Source organism: Phaethon aethereus (genome assembly GCF_964289735.1).
Source record: "Phaethon aethereus genome assembly, chromosome: 8".
NCBI classification, from domain to species: domain Eukaryota; kingdom Metazoa; phylum Chordata; class Aves; order Phaethontiformes; family Phaethontidae; genus Phaethon; species Phaethon aethereus.
In genome coordinates, this window is record NC_138584.1 from 21,662,285 (window position 1) to 21,683,533 (window position 21,249).

General features: G+C 40.5%; 1 protein-coding gene across 1 annotated transcript in view; it reads left to right on the plus strand.

Moving 5' to 3' along the window:
• Positions 1-21,249, plus strand: part of ADGRL4 (adhesion G protein-coupled receptor L4) — a gene marked incomplete at its 3' end in the record, with an annotated part of 75,135 nt that overhangs the window by 23,555 nt on the left and 30,331 nt on the right. Inside the window, exon 3 of the mRNA XM_082002947.1 lies at positions 16,468-16,620. Within this exon, the coding sequence (XP_081859073.1) occupies positions 16,468-16,620 (153 nt within the window). The remainder of the gene's footprint in view (positions 1-16,467; positions 16,621-21,249) is intronic.

Consider the following 21,249-nt stretch of genomic DNA (forward strand, 5'->3'; position numbering starts at 1 on the left):
GAAGAAACTTTACTTAGGGAAGAGTTTGGCCTGCTTGCTTACTGCAAGGAGGGCATCCGTTGACTGGGCTGGAGTACCTCCCTTCTGTGTCTCCAGACCCTCTCCAGTGCTCGGCAAAGGGAACAGCACAGGACTTAAAAACAAGCATGTGTGATGTGTAACTTCTTTGCGCTGTGAAAAGACTATTCGAGGTTAAATCTCCCAACCGCTTGAATCCATGGCAGAATTTCCTTTTTAGATTTGCTTATTAGTGGGGAAACAAGGTACCTTTCTAACTATGCACTGTCCTTCACTCAAAGTAAAAACATTCTGGAGAGCCATGCTTGAAAGGAAGTTTCAGTTTGTTTAATTTCTTAGGATTCATTATTTGGCTTACACTTAACCAAACAAGATCAAGGTGCCAAATGATTTCATATTGTTATTGAAGCACATGTGACCTTTAGGAGTCTGGGTCTGTTTTGCTAAAATCAAAACAGACAAGGTAGAAGAAAGGATTTTGTAGATGGGGAACTGAGACAAAGGCAGGTTAAGTGATTCCCCGGACTTCCACCCACAGTCCATAGCAAAGTCAATAAATGAAAATGAAACCTGGAAGTCTCTCAAGGTTACATCTCCAGAGGTGCATCCGGCTCACAACCTCTAGCTGTGGAAGTGGCTTCAGGAGCATGAATGGAGGTGGAAAATCGGGAAAGTAAACTACTGTGCGAAGGAAGGAGCAGGATCTGCCTTACAAGAGAAGAAAGAGTAACATAGAGCTGGAAAAATGTGGCAGAACTCACCTGTTGCATCTGGGAATTACTTGGGGGATGGAGGGGGGAGTCATAATGTCAGGGCTGTTGGATTTGGCAGCAATGAAAATGCCTCTTGACTTTCCAAAGGCATATTGTATGTGTAGAACTATGAAGGTCGACAGAGGTGCCTGTATTTGCCAGAGTAGTTTACACTTGCCTACTTTGCCTTTTGTTATCAGGGGAAACCTCTTGCTGAGTAGCCACCAAAGATGAGGTTTCCTGCTGGGCTGATGACTTCTAATTGTGTTGTTCCCATTATCAACCCAACAACCTCCCTCAGCAGAAATAGGTGTGGTAGAGCACTGCTGACATAAAAGGTGTGGACGGTGTTTGTCATGCTGAAGAGTCCACAGTCCTTCCCTGTGCTTAGTATAGATGGGAAGTCTTTGGTAGCAGCTGGCAAATGATGAATTATTGAACTGTGTGTACAGCACTTCGTAAAATTATTGCCCATGTGATAGTACAGTGAGATAAGCCTGGTGTCGACAAGTGGACTTTTCCACCTTTGGAGTTTGGTTAACGTTTGCTGGTTTGAAATTCAAGAAAAGTCTGCTCTGTCAGGAAGGATTTAAATAGAAAATTAAATGGGTTTGCATATGACAGATTTTTGTTAGCCTTCAAAGTCTGCGTGGTCTAACCAAGCATGTGGAAGTAAGGTATTTCTGAGTGCTGTAATAGTTATATTTAATGCTTCTCTACAATAACTACAAGCAGTTACACCAAATGTTATTTTAATCCACTAAAAATTCTGTGGATTAATAATGCTGTATGTGGAGACAGGAGAACAGGGATTGTTGAAATCATTTTTGGGTGGCTTCACAATTGGCTGTCCATTCAGAGGGAATTCACTCTGGTGATCGCTCCTTCCTCAGGGAAATAAATGTAGACAAGAGATGACTTCACAATTATGTCTTGACTAGAAATAACCACATCGGAAACTCCAATTGCTCTTCCCATCTCTTTCTGATAAAGTGCAATCAGTATACCCCGTGCCTCTTTCTGTGAGGTGTTTGTAGGCAGTGTTATTGTGGAGGAACATAAGCTGCCACTGCAGTCATTCTTTGAACATGCAGTTGAGAACGACAGCTCTGCTATGGTGACAGCAAACATCAAAGCAACAAAACACACTATTTTATCTGATGGGAGTAACAATATCTCAGCTAATAAAATGGCTGTCACCCCTGCCCATTGTATAGATAAGGAAGCTGAGGACGTTTGGATGCTCTTTGTTGGTATGCCAAGTTGCAATTATCCTGTGACAGAGTCCTTCTGGGCTATGATTGATGAAACATTTTGAGGGGGAAAGAGCTTCAATAAGTGAATTTCATTGGATTTGATGATGACATCACTCGCACAATGGCTGGCAAAAACAAAAGCATTTTAAGTAGAACTAGGAAAACGTAGCCTCGTTCAGTCTGCTGGGGATGTCCTTGCCACATTCACTTATTTGTATTGTATGTTGGTTGTAAACAAGTCTAATTCTGAAGTTCTTGTGTTGTCCTTTTCTGGCATTGAGATCAAAGTACTGTCTGTGATAAAGATGAGAAGACTTTAAAGACTTCAGTGGCTTGTCAGAGTAGGGTATGTTTAAACATAAAATACCACAACAGTGCAGCCTTTGGCTAAAACAGGCACCAAATGAAGTTCTAAAGAAATCTGTTGTTCTTCAAGAAACCCCTCACTATCTTGCAGTTTAATGGCCTAAAAGTGGACCAGTTTTGAAAACAATTTTTCCTTCTTTCCTGGGCCTTAACTCGCAGGGTGACTCTGCCACTTGCTCTAACAGATGCAAGATGGATGTCACCAGTTAAGAGGAAAGGAATGCCCTTTCCTTGCTCAAATTCCTGGATGGATTTGAGGATTGGTAAAGCCCTCCTCTGAACAATAGCCAGCCCTTTAAAATGTAAGCCTTCTCAAAGCATGGCATTACCCTTTTTGCAACAGTGTGTGCGGCTGTCCCATCCATAACATGTCCTTTTCCCTGGCTCCAGCTGTCCCCTATCCCAGATCTTTCAGTGGGTCTCTGAAAGAGAGCCTGCAGCCTGACTTTACAGTGCCTGATCTGGAGCCAAGGCAGCTGGATTAAGAATTTAAGCTTTAATCCAGTATTTTAATATTTAAGAGCTTGACCATTGGAAAATAAATATCTTTAAAACAAGACTTTTCTCTGTGCATAGTCTGTATTTAGATTTAAGATGTAAACCTACTCCTCTTGACTGAATAAACAAATGTTTAATGCTTACTATAACATAAAGTTTGCAAGGAATCTGAACACAGAGAACTTCTCCCAACAAACTATTCTGGGGTCTTCAGTGTCTTGACTGAGCTGGGACTTCTGGAGCAAAACTAGGGAAATCCTATAGAACTGCCTGTGCAGAACAGCCAGAGATGGGTGCAGAGGACAAAAGACAATGACTTTTTTTTTAATGAACAAAACATTTGATACATGATGTAATAGTTTTCCTGAATTAAAAATAAAGTAGCAGTCTTTACTGTTGCTTTTTGCTAAAACAGTTTCTTGTCCAACACTTTCAAAAAAGAAGCTTGCAGCACTTCTCCACATATCTAATAAATGGCCCAAGTTTCAGGAAAACTAGAAATCTACCCAATGTTTCTGCAAGTTCAGTCTTTTTGATAATCAAGACAAACCTCTTGATTAGGTTTGCTTTAACTTAGATTTAGACACTTTAAGAGGTTTATTTCAATAAATGAAGGGAAGCTACTTTTTTTTTTTTAGTGATTTGCTTGGGAAACAAGTTTTTAGCATTTCCAACTAAGAACTTTGCAGCTGAGTAACACTGAGAAAAATACTGGTGAAGGCTTCTGCAGTGCCTCCCTCTCTGACAGATCCCCAGCACGGCCGTCTGTTGAAATCTGTTATGTTTTATATGGCTTTATTCAGTACTTCATGATAATCCTCCTTTTCTGTGGCTTCTGCCTTCTTAGTATGTAAATTATCCCTCGCAGCAGCAGTGTTTCCTCTGTGTTTTGTAACCGGGGCTCCGTCTCCAAATGCCTGTGCTGACACAGTGCGGTACTGGATAAACCCGGTCAAGCAAGGGCAAGCAGCACAGCTGTGCGGCACGCTGCCGTGTCCGGGCTAAGAGACTGTCTTTAAAGGGCTAATTAGCCTGGCTAGAGCGTGGCACTAACACGGCGTTGCTGCCCGTGGTGGGACGCGCCTCGGGGCTCTGCGCAGCCCTCCAGCGTGGCGCACGTCTCCGGTCGCTGACAGATACCCAGCGTTTATACAACATATCTACGCCCTCCTGCCTGTCAGCACTCCCAAGCATGAGATGCACATAATAACACTTTATGTGGCAGGTTGTGTTATGGTAGGCAAAGTTTAAAGTGTCTTCAGTTCTGGCTTGTGCCATCTTTCAAAATTATTCCCTGTTAAACGTGTCACTTCTATCCAAACTGTAGATACGTCTTTAATTGAACTTTTGGGTTTTTTGCCTACTAAGTATGTTTCATATCTTTGGGATAATAAAGTCCCTAGCCCCTGTAGCTAAGAATAAACACCCTTACTAAACAATGACAAAGTTATGTAGACAACATTGATTGTGAATAAACAGAATATTTTCACCTAGTACGTAATAACTATGGAAAAGCAGAGTTGTTGGCGTAGTCAGCAAGGGAAAAGTCACTTTAGATTGAATTAGGATGCTATATACTTCCCTCACATTCAAAATTCATTAAGGGACCTGAGTGGGTTAACTTGTTCTGCCATTTGACAGGGATTTTTTACAGATTGTATGCCTTAGCTCTTTCCGGACCGTTCTTTCTACCAAGATCATTTGGCATGAGGAGACCATGGGCTACATCACCTCAAAGCTATAGGGCTCAGGAGGGAGAGATGAAAGAGGAAATCTGGCCTTCAGAACAATCTGGAGTTTGGAAGAAGTTTCTCCAGAAAGGAGGAGGGCTACAGACTTTTCAAATGAGCAAATTCCACTAAGATGATATTTGGCTATTATGTGGGAAAATGACTGTGACTGTCCAAAAATCTGCAACCTTTTAACTGAGCCTGAGCAGCACCATAGTCCTAACTTCCCCTGAGTGTTATAACCTCTAATTCCATTTGCATCATTATATTTAGATTTAATTCACATCAGAAGAAAGGCAGGGAGTTGGGAGGGGATGACGGACACTAAACCCTATATATTTTTGTAGTGACCTTTGTGATCAGGAACGAACTGCAGGGATCAGTCTCTGAGACTATGACTCTCAGAACTTAAGACATTTTCACCATGGAGTTAAATATTTACAGCATTGTCAGTAGCTGGAAATACTTCAGTGGTTATTGTTGAAGTCATTAGTCTAGCTGAAGTAATGCTGGCATGTTTTCCCTCTGGGTAGAATTCCTCAGTCTAATTGTCTCCTCCTTGTCAGACCATATTTGATATCTTCAGGTTTGGAGACTGGCTGTTTTCCAGTAATTAATGGCTTTTTTCAGTTATAGATTGAAATTATTTCCTTTTGTGAATTAGTCTATTATCCAGTAGTGAAGCTATTGAATTCCTGAGCATTTGAATGGGTTAACTTACAAATAGAGATAATATAGAAAACCCACTTTCACCAAGCCACATGAAAGCTATGTGGGTCACTGCAGGAGATGCTTAGTTCACATGTAACTGTTTACAAGAATTAAATAACATTGACTTTAGCAAAGAACAGATTTTTTTTTTTTAATTGGTGTTATCTTCAACTAATGACCTAACCTTAATATTAACGTAGAGCAATATAGGTCCATACATCTCATAGAGTAGCATTAGGTCACTTCATCTAACCTCCTGAATAGTACTGGCAATCAAATTTCATCAAGCTGCTCTTGTCTTGAATACTGTAACTTGGGTTTGACGAAAGTACATTGTGAACTCAATGTCTCTGATGCCCAGACTAGGCTCCTTAAAGTACTTTGTCCGCTCAGGGCATAATTAGCCTGTGGTTTCAGAAATCAGTGAATACTCTTCCGCAATAGGGAAAAAAAAATAGCTTCTCCTGTAGTCACTGTTTTATGGCCTTCCATGTTATTTGAGCTATTACTTCTTTGAAAGCAATTTTACCACATCTTCTGTTGTATTCTGCTTTTTAAATCCAAAATGGAACATAATACAGATCTCAAAGCTAAAAGCAAGAAATGTTTTTAATATTGTTTCAGATATGTTGCAGCAAATTATTTTTTCAAAGGAAAACAATTATTGAAGACAATGTAGTACAATGAAGTGCAGGTGCCATAATGTACCACCTATTTTTAAGTAGCAGGTTCAAAAGCATGAAGAGGGACTTCTAGTTAAACACTGATAAGCTCAGTTGTCCTTTCTACATATAGATCTGTCCTTGTTGCCCAAATAAAGGCTTCCTGCTAAAGCTCTTAAATCATGTTATATCATGATTTAGCAAAAACTTTTTTGGTAGAGTTGAGGTTTTATTTTCCCTTCCAAAAATGCTGCTAAAGTGTTACGTGTAAGCTGACAAGAGTTCACCTCCCCAGAACCAGGAAGGTAGTCTGATCATGTGAAATGTAGGAAACCATGTTCATCCTAACTTCCAGCCTTGCGTTTCATTTGCTGTTAGATGTTGTTGAAGAAACCGGAGATATCAAGACCTCTGAGTGATGGCCCTTGTGTGACCTGCCATGGGGGACATCCATCTAGCAGTTGTTAGGGATTAGATATGGACAGAGTAACCTTGATTTGGTCATACTGCCTCCCTTAGATGCATTTAACAAGTGTTGGATGCAGTGCAGCTGGATCCCAAGATTTGGTGCATGACAGTGTGCTATCTCTTTGCAGCTGCTGGGGAACTATTTCCTCTACAAGAGGACGGTTTAAGGTTTCTGCTGTAATACGCAAAAGGAAGTCTGGATTTAGACAAATACCAGAATGCACCATACTGAGTTTATGTATTTTGGTTCAGAAAGTTCTGCAAACAGTTTTCAGAAATGAGTGTTGGAAATAACAAGAGCCAGGTGCGTTAGGAATCGAACAACAACCTTGAGTCTTATTTTCCTGAAGGCTGTTATACGGTAGCTACTGGAGTATTTGTGAACACAGCAGAAATCATGGTGTTTATTTTTGTAAACTGAACAAAGATTTCAACAATGTAATCAAGATTTCAGCCTCACAGACTGATAAATCTATTTTCATGGTGTCGACTCTGTCAATATTATGGTACATGGAAAATACAACGGGAAGTCTGCAAGAAATTGCAATGCAGATACTGTCTGGCTATAGGTTGTTTGGTTTTTGTTTGGTTTTGTGGTTTTTTGTTTTGTTTTTTAAATGAAATACAGTTCTATTTGCAGTGCTGAAATACAACTTCTACTTGGGCTGCCCATTCATTTCTACAAGGGGCATAGTTATCCACTGGCAAATCCCTCTCAGTAAGGGATGTGCTTAGCAACCTCTGTACTGCTGCTTTCCTTTAAACAAAAGTATTCTGATTGTGTATATGCTGTTTTATTTTTCAGTTAAAGTATGAGTTTCAGTGAAAACAAGCAAGTTAGCAATAAATGTGGAAAGCTGGACTGGGAATTATGTAATATTCTGGCAGAGATGTTTCTAAAACCCTTCTGCTGGTAGCACTGAGAAAAACATTGACACCTGCACACTGCGGGCAGTTCAAAATCCAGCATATGCCCATTTAGCTGCACTTCACCTTGTTTTAATTCTGTGGGTTTGAAGGAGGCAAACCAAGAAACTGATGATGTGTCTCAGTTACATTCTGTCTAATCCTTGAGTGGTTAGCTTGGCACAGGGTGCCCGCCAAGATTGGTTCGTGGTAATTAGATCTGTGTGGGGTGAGGAAGGAAGAGCAATGTGGTCTTCATTCTTGACTTCTGCTCCTGGCATGTTTTGCCCTTTTGCTTCTGTAAAAGCAAAGATGTAGGTTAATGGGAGCCACTCTTTTTGGACTTAGTGAGTCTGAGGTCAGTCTCTGTCACGGAAACAGACTTCACACACTTAAACCAAACATGAGCATGTTGTTCTGTTCACTCCGAAGTAAAAGCAGAAACAATCCTGCTACTTCAGAGCCTGCTCCAGGAAGGAGTGACAGAGCAGGTCAGCTGGGGGAAAGCCTTCTCCAGGATTAGACATGAACCTGAGCTTGCCCTTCAGTTCAAACGCACCCATCTGCCCACTCTAGGCAAGAAGTCGGCCTCACACCGGTGTTAAGCATTTGGAACCGCCCGTTGTGCTCTGTGGAGGGCTCCCAGAAGAGCGCAGTGACGGCGCTCTGCGGATGTCTGGGAGCTTCCACCGCCGGCTGCCCCGTGTGGTGGGAACGCGGTGCCGGGTGGTGTTCAAGACCCCAGGACTTAGTCCTGTGTGACTCGAGAGTAAGTCCATATCCTGACAGAGAGCAGGGTTATTTCTTATCACAGCCTTTGCTGCATGCTTGTAGCAAGTTTGATAAAGCTCATCACATAATGCTTAATTATCTCTGCCTCGTCCAAGCTGTGCTGTCTCTCACTTACCCCCTCTTTCACATCTTGCGTGCCCACGCCATGATGGCGCCGCGGTGGTTCTCACGTGTAAGCTGTAAAGTGGTGATGCGTTTCCTGGCTGTGTTTTCTGAATAAACATCTGTCTATATTTGTTTTGCAGTTTGGGAAAGTTCTGCCTGGAAGTTTTTCATCCCCCTTAATCGAACTGTTTTCTATGCTGTTTTCCTTCTGTCTTATCTCTTGCTTGGGACCAAAATGTTTAGATTTGGGTGGTGATGTCTCACTCGTTCACATCCTGTCAGGCAGGAGGCTTGGCTTGTCTGGGTTCACAGTATAGCTAACCAGGAGATGTGTGTGACTGGAACTGAAAATGGGATTATTGTTTTATCCCCTCCTATTCAGTGTCTATAATCCAGTTTTCCAGAGAACTTATCTGGTCATCACTCCTCACATCCAAAGCCAGTTTGAAAACTCGAGCAGTCCATCTTCACCCTGGATTTTCTTCCGTTTTACTTGTGTCTCCTTGCTGTCTCTGATATTCACTCTGCTACAGTCTCTCCCCTTTATCTTTGTATTTTAACAGCTCCTTAGGCCAGGTGCTCTGCTGGTGAATGAATGCCACCTTCCTGGCAGGAAGGCAGAAGGGAAGCCTTGAGTGCTCCAGGTGCAAGGAGGTCACGGTCTGCTTCCCCAAGGAGTGAGTGGCAGCTCCCGGTCCCTCGTGCCCGAGCTGTAACGCAGGTTGTGCTCTTCACCTGCACCCCTGACAGATGCCCCGAGACCCCGCTCACCACGTCGGCAGGGCACGCCTGATCAGCTCTGAGCCTTGCCTGTAACAGGAGGGGTGGATCTTCATCGCTCTCACAGGTCTTCGCCTCACGATCCAGTCAGAGAAAGGGTGTCAGCCAGAGAATAAATAACTGGTTTAGGGTTTGGACACCCAAACTGAAGCTCCCCACTTGCAGCCGTACGGCTCGGAAGCTTTCTTGCTGAGTCTCTGCTGGTCGGTGCAGCCCTAAGGCCTCCTCTGGCGGGAGCGGTGCGGGCCCTTGCTGCTCTCTGCAGCGCACCTTGGTGGGCCAGAGCCACTCAACAGCTACTTATTCTTCCCTTTCCCGCTGTTTCACTAATTTGAGCACCCTGTTCTTTTTTTATTCTCAAATTCCTGCAGATGTTTGTCTGGGTGAATGTTTTGTTTCCAATTAAGGACTAGAACTTTTAAAGATTGTTGTCCCGCCCACTTATTCTTCACATATGAGTGAACACAAATTGCAGATTTTCCTTTTTTTGATAATTCACACGTGTTGAAAAGGCAGGTTGTTCTGTGTGGCTAAACAAATGACGATTTCATCACTGGCACTTACCCAACAATAAATGTTCTTCGTGTTTAACTTGTCTGAAAATAACAGCAAGAGAAGAGGGAAGCAGTTTGGATAATATATTAACCTCTCTGAACCTTGTCCATTCTCTGAAACTCAGCTTGAGTGTGTTTTGAATGCGTAGGAACATGACTTTCCTTCTTCTTTTAGATTTTTCTGCCCCATTCCTTAAACTGGGACTATGGGAATCTTTTGTTGTGAAGACCTTTCGTTCAGCCAGATGCGGAAGAACCGCTGATCTGAAATCATCTCTGCATATACACATTCTTCAGTGTGAGAGAAAATATTTGTTTGCTGAACTAAGGACTTTTAGGAGCCCAGCTAGCTGCAGGGCCACCAAGTTCAAACCAGTTAAACTCCTGGCAAGCTATAGAAACAGCCCAAGAAGGCATTGTGAAGAGCTCTTGCGAGGAGGTAGAGTTATGGAATTTTAGCAAGACTGAGCTTGCAGTGGCAAGATTTCCTATGCAGCAACTGCATGGTCCCCTGCCCCAGTGTAGGACAAAGATGAATCAGGCCCATTATGAAAGCAATTCATATTTAAATGAGATTTCCAGCCCAGTTCTGCGGTCTCAAGAGGTTTTTCTAAGCATCTGCTCTTTTATGCTGATATAGACCAAATTTGAATGCTGAATCTTTGGAGAATCATAAACAAATTGTGTTAAATTACCATTAATGGAAAAACATCACAAGGAAGGAAAGGCAAGGTTGTTAATGGTATCACCACTCTTAACTCGGGCTGCGATGGCTGTAGATGCACCGTCCTGCGGCACAGAAGTAATGCATGTAAGATCACCCACTGCTCCGAGACCTCCAGACAAGCTAAGCACAGCAGGGTGAGTAGCACTGGAATTTGTTTTACAGGAAGCCTTTCATTTCCTTGTTTTTGAGGGGTTAAGTGAGGCACTTCAAGTACTTTTCTCCCATGAGGGTTACACTAGGGAAGGGTAGTTTTAGTTTCCCCCCGGGGCTCCATAGCAGCTCTGGCAGCAGAGGCTGCTGCTGAAAGAGAACAGCCGGATGCAATGAATCAGTGTATTCCCCAGCTGCGCCGGCTGCGTTTCCTTCCTACCCACTGTTGTCCACTTTTCAGACTGCTGCGCCTGATGCTGGTCCCCAGCTCTGTGCTGCCACTGCTGTTCTTGATAGACGGGTATGCCCCAGAGGCCCCCGACCTTGGCTTCAAAAGGCCTGGATTGGGTCAAAAGTTATTGCTGATGTTTTAATTGCTTCTCTTTCTATTCAGTGCATTCTCCAGATGAGATACTGTATACTACAATACATTCACATTAATGGCCTCAGTGTGAGCTGCTTATGGTCCTTAGTAACATCAAGCATTCATCAAACTTAGGAAAATCACACCATCATGCCTAGGCTTCTTCAGGTGTGACTTTGGGAAAACTGAGGTTATCGAACTCAAGCTCTGGTCAGGAGTTCTTCATTCATCAAAATCCTTCTCGGGAATGTCAAGGCATCAAAATAGTTCACCTGCAACCACCAGACTTCTGCTGCCCTGGAAAGCTTGTTGCCCCTCTGGCCAGCCTGGCTAGTTATCCAGGTCAGAGCCTGCAAAGGACCCTGGCCACAGCACAGATTACCCTGTGTGGGGAGCCAGGACTGTGGCCCCTGCCAGAGAAGCAGAGGAACCAGAGCCTCAAGTGCTCTGCCTGTAGCAAGGCCCCAGCAGTAAGCCCTTGGAGACGTAGGTCTAGCTGGCAGATTTCGATCCAAGGCTTGGGGAATCCCAGCTCTTCTGCAGAAGAGCTGGGAGCATGGAAGTCAAGGGCTGAGTTCACAGGCTGTGCTGCTCCAGAGCAGGCTTTCCATGTGGTGGGCTCCCACGTGGCAAGCTCCTGCAGCCATGGACCATCCCACCATGGGTGGCTATCTCCAGTGACCAAACTCCAACGTTGTTAGTTTTCCAATCAAATAATTTACGAAGTAGTAAAGGCCACCAGCCTGACTGATATCAATTTAATTCAATGCCAGAGAGCCCAGAATATATTCTATAATACAAAGGTTCACTTCTACAAAAATCTCATTTTGCATGGCTTGGTGAGGACTGAAAATGCACAAATAATTCTTTTTAACTTGGGTGATTTCAACCGGGAGAAACAGTTTACTTCAAAATTTACAAAGGGCAAAAAAACCCCAACCTTCTGTGTGATTGTGAGTCAATATGACAAGTTTCGCCCCCATGCTAACTCTTCATATTATAGGTAATCATATCGTCAAAAAGTCTATCATGGACATGTGCCCAGTGCAATGGAAATCCTTCAAAACCGTTTTGATAAATCCATTGCTATAAGACTTTCCCTCATTACATTTTTCATGTAAATATATGTAAACAACATTACAAAAATCTTATATCTAAAACTGATAATTCAAAGTATTTTTCTCATGCTTGTCACAATAATAACAAATTATGTCTTTTTGTAGCTGTAGTTGCCCTGGTGTTTTCCTATGGTAGGTTATAATTTTATAACCACCCAGTATTAAAATAAGATATATGACAGGGTAAAAATTGCACTTCAGAAAGGATATAGAATATGACAGAAGAAATTTCCTTTATCCTTTTTTCCTAAAATCTCATCAGATTCCTCTAGCTTCCAACTGCATCACAGCCCTAAAATCAACAAATCATTCTTCCTTTCTGTATTCATATGTTTTAAAGTTTCTAAAAGAATTGAATGCTCTTTATACAACAAAGAATTTGTTTAGCATTGATATAATACATACACATTTTACTTAACAATGAACAATATTACCTGATGTAAAAGAGTGATTGTTCAAACACTGGATCTAATTTATAGCCCTCTGTGACAGGGGAAGACTTCCATCAACGCTCAAACTTCTTAGTGGGGCTACTCAATCCTAAACCAATGGTGTTCTCATATTAATGAGCTCATGTGGTTTTAATACAGAACTACCATCCTCAATTCAAAATGAAGTTTGAAAAGGCTATCAGCTTTTCAGATTTTTTTTGTTTTTGAATACATTTATACACCTTCAAGAGACTAGTAGAGAAATGATTACATGCAGCTAGTAGCTGAATTCATCTAACCATAATTATTTATGTAGAGTGAAAAACATGGTAACTGCATTTGTAAGGTGAAAATGGAGGATTGATTTTATTTTACAACTGTATCATGTAAGGGTCTTACCATATGCAGGTGCTGGTATATACACATTCCTGTATCCACCCATCTTTGAGTTATTTAACACAAATTTCCTAGGAAATTATTTATAACCTTCCTCACCTTGTGATTTTTAATGATGAGATTTTAGACCAATCCAAATACCATAAACTGCCATGTAAAAAACAAAACACCCCTCCTAAAAAAAACCAAAAAAAAATGCCACCAAACAAACAACAGCCTTGTCCCCACCCTCCCACCCCCCACCCCAACTGTCATGTCTCGAGACAGTTCAGCGATTCAACAAAGGTCTTGTGTATCAAACAGGTTTGGATGCAGCATTACCATTTAATAACAATAATTAACCTTGTCATTTGGCCAATCTTGTCTCTAGAAGTCTCCAAATTTTTCATCAGTTACTGGAAAAAAAAAAATCTTTAAAGGAATATGCATTCCTGAAATACTGCCTGCAGTGTTCAGTGGGTATCTGTGCCAGCCGTTAATGTATATGCCATAATTACATTAGGTAACAACAAAGCAGATGGATTATGTGCTTGATTATGTCATTTAATGTATCCTCTCTGTATAGGCAGAAAGTTTTCTTAAAACAAACACACAAAAAATCCAAAACATTTTTTCCATCTATCAATGCTGTTTTTCCTAATGTCCTTTAAATCACAAATCCAATAATATTATATGTCATGTAAAATTTAGAAAATTACTTTAAGCACCTGGGTTTTACATTAAACTGCTGTCTGAAGGAAAAATTCGAATTGTTTATACAGAGAACTGCAAGATATTTTTGCCATTGTTGTTGATCTTGTAAAATATTTTGTGTGAAATTAAGCAGATTATTTAAATATACCTCGTCAAACTGTATATGAAACTCCGTTTTTTTTTTCTTGAAAACTTCTTCCTCACTTGCCTTTCTCATTAACCCAGTAGTTTTCCATAGTGAGCACCACCCTGGGCTGACGTATGTCAGTGATTTATAACATTAATTTCAATGGAAACAGGTTGTTGACCAGTAAATTATCCCCCAGCACGGTCTGCTCAGTATTACATTAGACCATGGGAATAGTGATAAGAAAGCTCCTTACGAATGTAACACGTTAAAATATTCATTCTTGTGTTTGCAATGTAAGTTACTGCTATTCTTCGTTGATATTCTAAAGATTTCTCAAATTGCCTGAAAGGTGTTCTCAATAGGCAAGCCTCCTAAGGTAATATAGTCACCATTAAACCTCTTACAGATGTCCTAAACACCAATAACCCTGTAAAGTTAGTTAGGCATGATTGTAAAGAATTTATTGATGACCGGGCCATGAATCATTTTAATATTCCTTATAAACTCTTTGGTCCACCTGAAAAAGATAATATTGCTGGATTTTGAGGACTATAGTTGAGTTCCTAGAAAACAAGTCAAAAAGAAAAGTTCCTGCATGTAACCTGTAGCTTTTCTCTCCTTAGTTCTGTTATTCCTCTACTTTGAATGAAGTCCTGCAGTCATCACTGTCCTTTTACTTCTCATCTTCCATGATTACTATCCCATGAGCTTTCCAAAGTCAACATATATTGTTTTCTAGGATCTATAACACTTTCCCAAGACCAAGTTCACTTGGCAGCTCAAATAGGGTAGTCCTATTTTTTTTTTTTTTCCCCATGAAATGCCATGGTCTGGGAGCAAACTGGGATTGCAAAAGAGCCAAAGAGACACAAATGGTATTTGAAGAAGTGGACCTTCCTACCAATATCTGTAAAGTGTTCTGGGGCCTGGTCTCTGCAATGCCATGTACCAAACTGGATTTTTTTATATTCTCATGCTTTGCTTTTGAACTTAGATTAACATCATATTTTTTCCTCCCCATCATAATTCCACTTAAACTAACTTGGTTTTACTTGGGTGTTCTTTAAGATCCAAATCATACACCTTCTGTATTGTATTCTCATGAATACCAAAGCTGCAGAATATATGTTGTTGACATGTGTTGGGAAAGTGCTTTTCTACTTGGATTCCTCTTGCATTACATTCAATTTTAGTTATAATGAGTGTAATCCATTTGATACTGTTGACCCAAATTCCCCTGAGGAAAGTTGCAGTGCTGAATTGATATTTGCATCTCTGAGTCAACTGGGTAACATTCAAAATCACGCAGACTTCAAATCTGAAAAATGTCCTGTTTCAGGGTTATGCTGGGGGTTGTGACTAAGTTATATTGCAGAAATGTATTCCTGCAGCACTTTAAGCCTCTTGGTGTACTTTAATCTTGTCACTGCCCTCACTTACATGACACTTTACTTATCTGTACCCGATGTCTGTGAACACCTTAAGAGAACACTGACCGTTAGGAAGCAGAAGCACCTTTCTCAAACTTATTCCTGGACGTCTTTTCTGAAATCATATTTCTTGTCCCTGTCATGCTCCTTAATCGTTCCTCTTCTGCAATAAATAGTTATTTCTCTCCCTGTTAGAATCCTTTCCTGTCATTCGTCATGTTATGAGTACCTTTTCTTGAGAACAGGAACAAAATCCCAGTAGACTTCAGGAAGCCTTTAATTCTCTTCCATTCTCATGTTGTAGAAAATGGACACTCAGTGTCATCTTCTTCTGGAAGGATTTCATTGACAACTTTGTTTCAGAGTTTTGGGGTGCTTTGGAAAAAATCAGCCATTTGGAAAGATGGAATTATTAGTATTGTGAGTGTTAATCTCAGTTTGATAAGTAGAGTGTCTGGATAAGGAAGCTCTTGAAAATGTTTTCAAGTTTAGTCTGAAAATTATTTAATACACAACAGGGACCTTGGAAGATTCTGGAGAGAAAACAGTTTTATTGAGTCGTTACAGAAAATCAACTATACAGCTCAAAACAGGAGTTTATGATTTCATTTGACCTTTGACCAAGCTAGCTGGGTGCCTGTGCTCACAATGATAACACAGAGATGAGAGTTTTTTAAGACTTGTGTATAGAGTTCCTTTTTCATATATCGTTGGAGGCATGGGATTAGCCCTGTAAAATAGATCGTGTAAATTTGCAGGTACAGAGATGATGACTTGCAACAGCAATTGCTAAGAGGTAAAGATCAAGCCATGAATCTTGCTCATCTGTTTGTTAAGATCTTTGGGATAACTAAGAAAAAAGAATATCCTTGAAGATTCAGGTCAGTCAGTAGGATAAACTTAGTCAGTTTGTTGTCTGGGATGACTGAGAAACACCAGAGAAGCTCTTCAAAAACAGGCTGGAAAAAAGCCTATCAGTTTAGTCATATATTGTTTTGGTGTTAGGGAACAAAGTAGGTGACTATTGTTTTGAGCTCCGTTTTCTATGATTCTAAATTCCCAGATGCATCTTCAGGGTGACTCTACCTGCAGATTTTTGGGTAGCAAAAAATGTTATCAAATGCAACCATGGCAGAAGGCAGAACATGTACTTGTCTCAATCCTTTATTCCAAGTGAATATCCAATTAAACCATTCACTTCAGTATCCCACTGCTTTTCTCATTTGTTGACTCACACAGGATGAGGGCAGAAAGGTGCTGCTGAACACCAGATTACATCCTTGGCAATAGGAAAACTATATAGACAAACACCAGCTCAGCATTCAAAACTTATATAAATAAAATACCAGAGGCCAAATTAAGCTTTTACTTTACTGTTTTCTTCAATAGGCAAATGCAAATATATTTCTCCATAATTTATGTCTTGACAGATGATAATGAATGTGAAAATGCTACTCAGCCTTGTGGAGAGCATGCCAATTGCACAAACACAGTGGGAAGTTATTTCTGCATGTGTGTGCCTGGTTTCAAATCCAGCAATGGTCAACAAACTTTTGTACCTAATGATGGAACCTCCTGTGTGGGTAAGTTATTCATGTCTGCCAGCTAGCTTTGCATTGTCACTCTTCTCTTATTGCTTCTGTTAATTATAGAAATCTAGCAAAATGCTTTCAGATTTATGAATTTTGGAGTCTGGATATAAAATTCCCACAATTTGGACTGGTACAGGCTTAGTATCCAGTTCAGGCCCACACTTCTCATCAATAACACAGCAGCTGCCTTTGCTTTCAGTAACACTTCAATCTTGACTCTGCTTGAAATATTTTTAATCCTCATGTCATAGTTTTAGACAATGACTATATAGTTAAAGTAATACAGAAATCCCTAATCCACCTATTTATGGTTCACTGATCTGTGAGCAAGGTGGTCGTATTCTTAAAACAAAGCAGAGTAACAAAGTATTCTGCATTCAGGTCGCTCTGGACCAACAAAATTTCCTATATGTTTGACCTGCTATGCTCCAAATATCTTTTGTTTAGGGGTTTTGGTTGGGATATTTTTGGTAATTTTTCAAGTCTGATCAAAAGCAATGAGCAAGATCAGTAGTTACCCTACCTCCTGTGCCATCCATCAGCCTCTGTTTCTGTAGCAGTTGGATGGAACATGTTCAAGATTACAGAGGAGGCAAAGTTCTCTGAAAAAATGTTATTTCTGAACAACTATACAATAGTTCAGGATTTCCTTTGAATGGAAGAACTGTAACTATTTCTCTTTTTTTCAGACTCCTGGTAATTTTCTCTGTGTGTTGCAACAGTCCTCAGGGAATGGGAAAATGAGAAATAAATCTATTGCCCTTTACACCTTTATGCTGACTGTGTCTCATTCTAGATATCTCCTGTGAGCTTGTGAGTGCTGACAGCCTCTGTTCTTACTGCTCTTAATATCAGCAAAATGGCTCCATATTAAGCCAGAAAGTGATCTAATCAACATTTCTTGCCCATTGCTCACATCCATCTAAGAGCTCTGCTTTATCCAGCTGCTATGAATCGTTCTTAAATTAGCTGGGATTGAAACTGTTAGCACATTGGGCTGTAAATATTCTCACCGTTTCTGGTCCAGGCTTTGATTTTTATGTTATGACATTTCCTCAGCTTCAGAAGTTTTGTCTTCAAAGTTATTTCTCTGACTGTTCTTGTGTCACTTTAGCCTTTTGCCATTAGCTTGCTAATTTCTCTTTTTTTTTTTTTCTTTTTTTGCCCTCTTTTCTTTACTGGGCAGACAGATCTTTTTTTATCCTCTACTGGGGTTTATTTTATCACTTTTCTTCTGCTTTTTGCAAATCCATATGGGAGGAGCTGAGAGCTTCCAAAACTCACACTGAAATAAAAAATTACCTGTGGGCACCTTTTCTCATTAAGCAAGTGTACCAATTAACTTTACCAAGCAATGAGTCCTAAAGACAACCTTTTGATCCACAATTAATTTTCTACTTTATCTGTCAGGGAAACCATAATAGGATATTCCTTACCCGCTGGATCTGCTACTACAGGTGGTACATAGGAGTTGCACACAAGCAGCTGACAGTAGTGTATTCAGGGTGTACCCTACACAGCTGAAGCAAAGACCAAAGTTATCATTGTATATACAGTGCAAGTTACCCAGTAGCTCCCCATGTTTATAGGTCCCCAAAATATTTTCAGATTCTGCAGTCTTAAGTTTTCTTTTTAATATACGTGTATAATGTATATGGCAGTAACTTTAAAAATACAGTGGTTGAATTTTGGAGAGTATGCCATTATGCAACCTACTTGGTTATGCCATGAAACCTACCTGGAGTTCCCCAGGGTGCAAATGTAGTGCCTCACTCTGTGTGTGTGCTAGTCCATTTCAAAGTCCATGTGCATGTGTGTTCCTCCTCTCTTTGGATACGACACTAAACTTCTGAATACAAAGTGATTAGAACTTTCAAGTGAATCAAAAGAAAACATGGGATAACAGCTTTGAGAAATGCCAGTTCACCCTTTATCCAACCAGAATGTTGACTTTTGAGTTGAGAGTCAACAGTATTTCATTCATGTTATCGGGCAGAATTGGTGAAGAGGTGACAATGAAACATGCAGATAGAGGAGCAACCAGAGAGTAGGAAGGGAGATAGAGAAAGAGAAAGGAAATGGAGAAGAAAAAAAGAGGAATGCAGACATGATATTTCTGAAGATATTTTTCTGCTGTTCTGAATCTGAGTTATTAAAATCCATTTACTGTGTAAAAGCTATCCTTTTTGTTAGACTTCACATTTTATTTAATGTTCCTCTGCAGATAAAAAGGTGAAATATAAACCTGCTTTTTCCACCCAGGTCAAAAGAATAAAAACATGAAAATGGCCATCTTTAAAATGAAAGTGATATCCATGTCACTCTGCCTTTTCCAGGAACACGCTATTAGTTTTCTTCAGGTTTTTGTTAGCTGCTTCTTAGAGTACTGGGAAGGCACCCATTCTCCATCACATCCTTTTCTGTGACGGGAGTTGGACAGTGCATGGGATATGACATTATGCCACATAGCTAACTGTTCTTTTACCTGTGCCGTTCGTAGGCTTTTTCATTTCTACTTTATGTGTGCTGCTGCCTTCCACAGTATGGAGACATGGGGAGGGAACATCTAGTCCTTTGCAATTGGACTTTTCAATCACTTGCAAGCTACTAATAAGCAGAAGGTATAATGTAGACATCAAGCTGTCTTGACTGACTGGTGAAGAATCAAAGCTATGTAGGTACAATCCAGTAATTGGCAAGACTGAACATAATAACTGTTCTCAGTACTTTTAATTTAATTGGAATTTCCTTGCCTGCTGCAGTAAATGAGGAGTGACAAAGCACAGAAATAAAATAAAAGGTTATAAATCTATTTTCACACTAGCCTAAGTGGTGTTGGTGATATTATTTTTCTGATCAGAGCTATTATAAAAGCTTCAAAGTTCAGCTCCAGGATCTGTTTTGAATATTTACTAAAAGGCCGGGGCTTTTTGCAGAGCTATGGCGAATGCTCTTCTGTTTAAAATGCTGCTGTTCTTCAACCTTTGCTCAGGAATGTTGTCTGTGAAGACTGCTCATGCAAACCTTGGCTGCCCAGTCCTATTCCCTTAGTAGATCAAGGAGGACAGTTTGAGATCCTCTCCCCAAAGCTCTAGTAAAACTGGATTGCTGAAAGCACTGACAAGCTGTTGTCCGTGTGTGGTCCCACAATTGCATATTTGGTTAAAAAGGCATAACTACAAAATATAAAGAAACAAAAACCTACAGCTACCGCACACGGTATTTCAAAGCAAGAACTTAAAAGCAGCGTTCTTGCAACTGTCACAAATCGTTGGCTGCCCCCGACAATCTCATTGATTTAAAAGGGATATGAAGCTGATTAGTACCTTGCAAGATGAGGCATATTGCCTTTTAATTTTGTCATCCAAGAGATTTTTTTTTCTCCAGGAGACAGTAAATTAGATAGGCGTGATATGGATTCATTCCATATGGACAACTCAACTGCAGAAACTCTATTTGCATATGCTCGACAGGGTGTCTCTGTCAGACTGTAAATAGCGATCCTGTTGCCTGACATGTGCCTTGGTGCTTGAGTTTCTGCTGCTGTTTTGGATAATCCTGACTTCTCATTAAAATATCCGTTACACTTAATATCTGACATAATTACAAAAGGAAGGGTAATTTGTGTTACTGCCCAATAATGACAAATAAATGATTTGCCAAACTAAAAACTCATGAAAAGGAAAATATCATAATAACCTTTAAATATTTACATCAGTATATCACATGGAAACCTGATACTTAGCAATGGTAGTTTGGAAAATATTAAAATATTTGTTTATTTGTAAGTCACTCTAAGTTTTAGCAAAGCTTGTTGTCATTCGCTGGTGTTTTAGCATTGCATTACATGCTGAATATCTTGTTAAGATGTACATGTCCTTCTCTGTGTAGCTGACAAGGCCAGAGGAATCTTTGGTATAAGGCTGGTGTTTTTGTTACACAAACTGGTATTGTCATGGTCTTCACCCTTGGCACTTCAATGCATCCAAACTTTCTCTGTCTTACATAGTCACACAACAGGGCACTGACAGGCACCCACTTGTTTCAAAAAGAGCTTTATAATTTACTGATGTGAGAGGTTATTTAAATGCCAAGAGTAAGAACTTTAGCCTTATGTCTTTAAATGACAGCATTTAATTATGAGGTAGCCTGTGTATAGCACTATATCACGCTTTTTTCCCCCTTTTCTTCACTTTTGCCAGATTCATTGACGTATAATGTGGTTAGCTCCATGACTGTGAATACTGAGGTCACAGAAACCACACAAATATGGATAATGCGAAACTCAGCTCATTAAACAGAAATGTTTGCAGTTTGGGGCATTAAATACGGAAACAAATTATTGCCCTAATGCAGATAATTATAATTTAACCTCATACTTTAAACTTCAGTGCTTGCGTCAACCCGTTCAAACACACAGCCTCCTTGGCAGCTCTCCCTGAAGAGCAGAGGTGGTTGTGCCGGGGAGGGCAAATGCACCTCCAGCCCTGCCTCTCCTTCCCGTCTGTGCCGTGCCGGCGTCTGAACAGCGTTTCAGTGGGAGCTTCTGAACCCGCGGCTTGCGACGCAGCATTTCAGGCACGCATCAGGGGCACTGCTCAGTGAGGGAAACAGGGATGT